The following is a 7,795-nucleotide window of genomic DNA, read 5'->3' as shown; positions in this document are numbered from 1 at the left end:
GCAGAACTCCAAATCACTTACCTCTGAATTACATGTTACTAGAGACTAAGGCACGACAAGTTGGAGTGACGAAACAACCATTTCTAACTGAAAAGGAGCGAAGTACGCGATCTTACGAACTTTTCCTGTTCTCAGGCACCGCGTGGGCACCTGTGAGCGGCTCCCTGCGGTTCGTCTCCATCGGAGCGTCCGGAGTTTGGGGCGTGACGGCTGCGGGGCAGATCCGGTACCGGACCGGCAGCTACGGCAACGCGCTCGGGACGGGGTCCGGCTGGGAACCTGTGGAGGGAGGCCTGAAGCAGATCAGCGTGGGGAATGGAGCCGTCTGGGGAGTCAACTCAGGGGACGGCATCTGGTTTAGGACAGGTGGGCACAACCGAATGGTCAATAATTCAATCGATTTTGATTTGATCTATTGAAATTGCAACAATGTAATACACGCGGGGCAGAGGCAGCTGTTGCTTGTGTTGTGCCCCCACACATAGACACGAATATTGGACAGACAATACTCACTTTCACTTGAGTCTAGTGGGGAAAATCGTATAAAATGCCTTTCCCAAAGGCACAAGATCAGGACTCGAACCCGTGACCTCTTGATTCCGAGTCGCCACACGACCCCACGAAATTGAAATTTCTGAAACTTCCTTAAAAAACATCTTAACTATCAGTACTTACATTTTGATTGAAAACTTTTTTCATCATGCATTGTAGTTTTTATATGACTGTATTCGTCATTATATGATTGTGTAGTATGTGTAACATTGTTGTTTGTGTTAGAATCCAGGAAGAATATTACTTAGTTGATTTTTACTAACTACATTAGCAACTAATGGATGCCCTAATAAAGTATCAAGTATTATAGTAAACATTCTGCCTCGATATCTCTTGCACCTTCCCAGGAATCAGTTCTTCCAACCCGAAGGGGACAGGCTGGCAGCAGATTGGGGGCGCCCTAAAGGTGGTCAGTTGTGGCGCCCAAAGTAATAAGGTCTGGGGAGTCAACTCCCAGAACCAAGTGTGGATGCGAACTGGAATCACAGCAGGCAACCTAGCAGGTAGGGCTTAGAAAAAAAAAGTGATCTCGAACCAGTTTAGCTTCTTGAAGAGCTAATCTTCCACTGGTCGTGACAAAGAAGACGCTATGTACAGTATTTACAGGTTCATTGTGCCGGGGAAATTCCCCTAGCTCTTTTCGACAAGCACAATGAACAGTGGATCACGGCTTAACGTTCCGTCCTAAGGACTGCGATCTTAAACAGTAGCGTGCATGTTGGGTTAGCGACAACAGCCGGGATTCAAACTCCCAACCTCTTAGTCCAGAGGAAGGATCGCTAACCACTGGACTACGCACGCTACTTTATTGAACGCTAAAACTGTTGGTTTCTAGCAACATGTTTGTGTAAACGAAACACTATGACTTAGATTACTTCGCGTAAACTGAGTGCTCAAGATTCTCTCAGGTTTATCGCTATTCCTCCTTAAAGTTTGTAATGCAGCAAAAATTATTTTCAAAGGAAATCTTCAAATCTGTTTTGCCCCCCAGGAACTGACTGGAGGCAAATCGACGGCGTTCTGAAGTACGTTTCCGTGGGCCAGGCGGGAGTCTGGGGCGTCAGGCCCGACAACACCGTCCTGTATCGCGTCGGGACTTACGGGAACCTGGACTCGGCCGGGCAGAGCTGGAGAGCCGTGCCCGGCCAGGCAGTGAAGCAGCTGACGGTGGGCATCGGGGTGGTGTGGGCCGTCAGTCCAGACAACCGGATCTGGGCACGACAAGGTACTCGCGCGATTGTGGACACTTTGTAGTGGGAGAGGGATAGGTAGATAAGATATTACATAGTGATGGAAGAACAGTTTAGCCCTAAGTGTGATCAAGGTAACGCTGATTACAAGATAGGGATATACTACTCTCTAATTGTGCCACCTCATGGTAGAAGGAGACGTGGTCGCCAACCCAACACCTACCTACAGTACATCCAACGGTTACTGGGCGACAACAACTCGGACCTTTCCCCGAAGCGGATTGCTGACATCGCCCAGAACAGGAATAACTGGAGGGAACTCACGGTCGTCTGCTCAAATGCAGCCGCCAGATTATAATGATGAATTGTTCTTACGTCTTGAAATTTTCTAACTGCTCAACCTTTTCTTCGTTGTCTTTTCCAGGAATCACCTCTGGGAACCCGACCGGAATCAGCTGGAAGCAGATTCCAGGAAGCCTGAGTGCCGTGTACGTCAGTTCCGCCAGTAACCAGGTCTGGGGAGTCAACTCTGGGGACCAGGTCTTCCGGAGGAGCGGCATTGGAGGAGCAGGTGCCGGAGCGGGTGCCGGAGCGGGTGCCGGAGCGGGTGCCGGAGCAGGTGCCGGAGCAGGTGCCGGAGCTGGTGCCGGAGCAGGTGCCGGAGCAGGCGCTGGAGCAGGTGCCGGAGCAGGTGCGGGAGCAGGTGCCGGAGCAGGTGCCGGAGCAGGCGTTGGAGGGGGCGTTGGAGAAGGAGCCGTTGGAGAAGGATCAGGTAAGAAAATGTTCAGTTTTGATCAAAGATAGATAAAATCAAAAAGAGTCTGTGGCTAAATGCGCACTCTAAAGCTTTCAGTTAGCTTTTTGGGGGCCAAACTTTACGTACTTGTTCAAAAACGTAATACTCTTTGGCAATTAAATTTTCTTTAACACTTGTAACACTTTTGGCTAAAGTACCAACTGTTTTTTAGGTTCCTGGCTGACTTTGAGCCTGCCCAGCAGTAGCATCACCTCGGCCGGCACTCACGGAGCGAACAGCGGCCCTGCCACGGTGCTGGACGGAAACCCCAACACGTACTGGAACCCAGAAAACCTGCCGAGGAACCACAACAACTGGTGGATCGTCTTCGACTTCCAGAAGACGTACACCATCTCCGGCTTCAAGATCCAGAACATCGGAGACACCGCGCACGACGTCACTAACTTCAAGCTGGAGACGTCCGACGACAAGTCCACCTGGACACAGGTGTTCTCCACCGGCAGCGTGCGCGCAGGTGTGAAGACGCCGCAGCCGTTTGGCGGGTTTTACGGCAGCGGACGCTACTGGAGGTTCACGGTTACGAAAACGACGACCGGATGGCAGCCATACGTCACCGGGCTCCTGTTTTATGGTGTTGAAGGTGAGAACAAAACTTGCTTTAAGTTCTTAACTCATTCATGGCCATCTTTCCTCCATTTAGAAATTTTTGTTGTTTGTGAACGTTGATATTCTTAGTGTGAATCTTACATTTCACAACAAAGAAGAGTTAGTAACTAAACACAGATAACCCCTTAATCAAATGACCTAAGATCAAATTTCCTTTTTCTAATGTATGCCGTCCTTGACAGGAAAACCTAACAACGAGGCTCTGCGCATATCAATGCGCATGACTTCCGCTGGCTCGCCGGGTGCCCAGTACGGGCCTGACAAAGTCGTGGACGGGAACCCCAACACGTACTGGAACCCGCAAGGCCTGCCCATGAACCACAACAACTGGTGGATCATCTTCGACTTCCAGAAGGTCTACACCCTGTCTTCGATCCAGATCACCAACTATGGGGACACCACGCACGACGTCACGGCCTTCAAGCTGGAGGCGTCTGACGACAAGGTGACTTGGAAGCCGGTGTACTCCACCACGGGCGTCAGGCCAGGGACGAACCAACCGCAGATGTTCGGCGGCTTCTCCGGAACGGGCCGCTACTGGCGCTTCACGGCCACCAGGACAGCATCGGGAAGCCAGCCCTACCTAGTCGGCCTCATGTTTTACACGATCATACGTAAGAGTCAAATTTACGCATACATCCTTCTTAGAACTGGGCAAAAAGCTGAAGTGATACTTTACTTTTGTCTTGGTGTGCAAACTTGTTTGCAGACAAAGCCCCTAGCCCTACACTGGGCAGCGCTGTGTCTAGAACCAGATGTTTGCCCAAACACAATTAAAGATAGTCCACCTTGCCTGGTCTGAGACAAATTTTCGTTCTTTGAAACAGAGACAATCCAGGACTGTGCCCGATCCTAACCCATTCAGGCTATAATCAAATAACTACATCTAACATAGTATCCTCTAAAGTCCCAAGGGTTGTCGTTTTTCTATACAGAACCAGCCGCAATCATAAAGGCTAGCTTTCGCTAGCAAAGTGATAATTTGCGTCCATAGCTTATTATTACCTCTTTTATGCTTGGGTCACATTTCCAAACCGGGTCCGGGCCGGGCAGTCTTATGGAACGAAAATTATGATAAAAAAAGACAACAAAGCACAAAAAAAGTTGAACAATTAAGAATAGGAACTATCTGCGTATATTCTTGACATAAATTGTTGACTTTTCGTTAATGAAAACAGCCCGACAGGGACCCGATTTGGAAATGTGACCTCAGCTTTACTAGAGAACGAAAATGGTACGTGGTGCATCGTTCAGGGCATGGTGATCCTATCAACCACTATAGACTACACGGACATCCGCAATTGGATTAAGTCCAATGAACAAGACTGTTTTGTTTTGCGAATGAAGGTGTACAGGAGGAAGTAGCTCCGACGCATTTCAAAGTTGTCGGCATCCCGAAGACAGTGGCAGACGCGAAGGAGTACTGTAGGACCCAGGAAAAAGGCCACCTTGCCGACGTTAAAAGTGAGGCAGTTCTCAACTTCCTACAGACAACAATCAAGGAAGTCGGAGGCAACAAGAACTACTGGGTCGGACTTCATGATGCCACGGTAAGACTACAAGTCGTATGTTTACTGTATCCTTCCTCACCTTTCTCTTCACCTTGTCACATTCTCGTCTGGAGGATCGGGGACTGTGGTAGCGTGCAGCACAAGCTTCCTCCACCCAGTTCTGTCCCTGGCCATCTGTGTGCAGTCAGCCAGGGACCTGCCTGTGCAGTCTATGATGTCATTTACCCATCTCTACGCGGCTTCCCTCTACTCCTACTGCCACAGACCCTTCCTTGCAGGATGTGGGTTGAGATGTTCTGTGCCCTCGTTACATGTCCGAAGTTCTGTAGTTTCCTCCATTGACTGCGATGGACGAACATCACCATGGGTGATTGGTGATGGTATCCTTCCTAATGGACCATAAATTACCCACAAGGGGGCAGACCTCCTCCTGACAACCACCGGGCGAGTTTCTGATAAGGCCAATTATTTTGGCAATAGAAAGAAGTCGACATGATAATGTACCAGTTAACCAGAGACAATATCCATTATGTATTGTTCCTCTGTATTGTTCTCCTCCACGTCTCTTTTGGACGCCCTCTATTTGTTTTTCCTGTTGGTTGCCATGTTAGGGCAGCTCTTGTTATTAAGTCTGAGGGCATGCGAAGACGTGACCACACCAGGCCCATCTGCGCGCTGCAATGGTTTTCTCCAGAGTCACCATTCCTGTTCTATTCTATTGCAGGGTAGCGGCAACTGGAAGTGGGCGGACGGAACTTCCCTGTCGAGCTGCAGCTACCAGAACTGGGCCCCGGGAGAGCCGAGCGACATCGGGAGTGCGCAGTGCGTCCAGCTGTGGGCAGCCACGGGCTTCAAATGGGACAGCGACGACTGTAGCAAGGAGAAGTTCTTCATCTGCCAGACAGGTCAGTCATGTGCTTCTCTGGAGAACTAGGAGATGGAGGGGGTAGGGGGTTCTGCGGGACCTGTAACTCAGGGCTGTAACCGTAGGGAACTCCACAAGACCCCCTTGCAGGCCGAATAAATAACTGAAATAGGCCTAAAAAGGAAGGTAGCTGATCAAGGTCATCAAGGGGAGTTAGCGGGTCATAGAGGGTCCTATATATTTGCCGTGGATCGTATGACCCTCTATGGCCGGCTAACTCCCCTGGGCCAGCCAGCAAAGGAGTCTGGCGGAGATAAATTCTATCTGCTATTTGTTTTGGCAAGTTGCAATAATAGCCTGGTGCATAATCTACAATCTAGCGAACTATAAGTGAAGGCAAATTCCTTGGAAAATTCTGAGCAATTGTCTCAAGAAAGTTGGTCTGGTGAAAGACTCATCAAACGGATGGCAATTAAATAGTAGATGGGCACAAGATTTCGTTGAGATGTTAAGTTGGCTTGTGTGTAATACCTTACATGTATGATACCTTTCATGCAGTCTAGAGTAGGTACTGATGACTCTTATCGTTACTTTTTTTTATTAAACAGGACCCGGCGATACACAGGCTTGTAGAGGGAACTCAGGTGAGGTGATGATATTATCTAGAACACCCTGTCGGTACTGTTTCTGTAGACTTTTGAATCAGTATTATAATTCAATAACAGTGTTTTCACGAACTCGTCTGGACTTATAAATATACTTGTTGTTTTATTTCATTTTTCAAAGAATCACGTTCATCTTCAGGGACGAAACTTAAAACTATTGCAAGGAAAGATCCCCCCCCCTTTTTTTCTGGTACTAGGTAATTCATTGTTCCTTACCTCTTCCCCGTCTTGTCCTTTCTTACCATATTTAGCTCGAGAAGTGGACGCGGACGCCGCCCCAGGAACCGCCTGGGAAGAGCGTCGGTCCTCGCTGCTGGCAGAGGAGGAGTCCCTGTCCGCCCTCACGGCCGCAGCGTACCGTCGGTCCGAGTCCGGGTCCGACTTCCACAACCTGGTCCGCCTGAGCGGCGTGAAGAACGCGCTGGAGGCGGGCAGCGAGGACGGACCGGCCGCCAGGCAGCAGCTGGACCAGATCTCGCGAGAGCTGGGCGAGGTCAGGCAGGAGGAGGAGGACCCGGATGTGGCGGAGGACCCGGATGTGGATGGTGGCCTGGCCGAGGACCCGGATGTGGCTGGTGGCCTGGCTGAAGACCCGGATGAGGCTGAAAATTTTGAGTGATGCTTTCCGTTTGTTTTCGACGACATTAGTTTTTATTTTTACTTTCAGCAAGTAGAGCTTATGGTGTTTCAACAGGGAAGTTCTGTACGTTAAGGATATAAGTTGATAAGCACACGCTTTATAAAGCTAAGGTCCCAATTGGGAAAAGGGGCCCTGGCGGGTAGTTCCCGGGCTGTTTTTTACCACTTTCGGGCGGGACCCCGACGTGGCCCCGCGGGGCACCCTGCGGCTACCGGGCTATTTTTTGGCCCGTCGGGGCCCCGATAAGAATTTAATTCTAAGTTAAATTCTACCCGGGCCCCGCTGACAAAAAGACGCCGTGACCTCATCGTGAGAACACCGAGAGGTACCCCTCCGGTTGCCGGCATTCCACCGGGACACATTTCTCACGTCACAGACCAGATGAACAGAATAAAGGTGTGTACTTCGTAAACCCGGGTAAAATGTGTGACCTCACAGATCAAATGATCACAACAAATACGTGAATTCTGCATTACGTATAGGTCAATACAAGACATCGTCAGAGAATCTGCTGGGTACCTGCCGGGTGCCTGCCGGATACCGACCAAAGAGTGTGACAAAATTTTTAACAAAATGCTACTGAAGGAAACTTTTAATTGTGACCACGACAGCCGATGCCCGCTCGACTCCTGAACCCGGCCGGGGCCAGCCGGGGCTACATCCCCGACGGGCACCGGCGTAATTGGGACCTTAGCTTAAGATAGGTAATAAAGTCGTTAGGGTGTTAAAGTCAGAATAATATGCATTAATGTTTTTATCTTAGCTCTGACGTCTAAAACGTTGTATTTCTTTTTCACAGTTCTTTGCCATCTCATCATATCAAAACAGATACTTTTTTATCATCATAACGATAAAATACCAACATCTACAGATCTTAAACAAACCTGATGCTTTCTTCCGTTTTTAACAAACATTTACATCAAGGCATGCTTGATATTGTTATTGATAG

At 49.2% G+C, this 7,795-nt stretch overlaps 1 protein-coding gene across 1 annotated transcript in view; it reads left to right on the top strand.

Annotated features, from left to right (window-relative positions):
* LOC109481656 (uncharacterized transmembrane protein DDB_G0289901-like) overlaps positions 1-6,825 on the top strand; it is a 13,483-nt gene extending 6,658 nt beyond the window's left edge. The window contains exons 12-21 of the mRNA XM_019784235.1: positions 136-366; positions 900-1,055; positions 1,544-1,777; positions 2,167-2,514; positions 2,711-3,139; positions 3,348-3,785; positions 4,528-4,715; positions 5,401-5,581; positions 6,150-6,185; positions 6,458-6,825. Of these exons, the coding sequence (XP_019639794.1) occupies positions 136-366; positions 900-1,055; positions 1,544-1,777; positions 2,167-2,514; positions 2,711-3,139; positions 3,348-3,785; positions 4,528-4,715; positions 5,401-5,581; positions 6,150-6,185; positions 6,458-6,825 (2,609 nt within the window). The remainder of the gene's footprint in view (positions 1-135; positions 367-899; positions 1,056-1,543; positions 1,778-2,166; positions 2,515-2,710; positions 3,140-3,347; positions 3,786-4,527; positions 4,716-5,400; positions 5,582-6,149; positions 6,186-6,457) is intronic.
* The last annotated feature ends 970 nt before the right edge of the window (positions 6,826-7,795 follow it).

Source organism: Branchiostoma belcheri, unplaced genomic scaffold (genome assembly GCF_001625305.1).
Source record: "Branchiostoma belcheri isolate BF01 breed outbred unplaced genomic scaffold, Haploidv18h27 scaffold57, whole genome shotgun sequence".
NCBI classification, from domain to species: domain Eukaryota; kingdom Metazoa; phylum Chordata; class Leptocardii; order Amphioxiformes; family Branchiostomatidae; genus Branchiostoma; species Branchiostoma belcheri.
The sequence above is the reverse complement of the archived record's forward strand: the minus strand, read 5'-3'. Positions and strand labels throughout refer to the sequence as shown.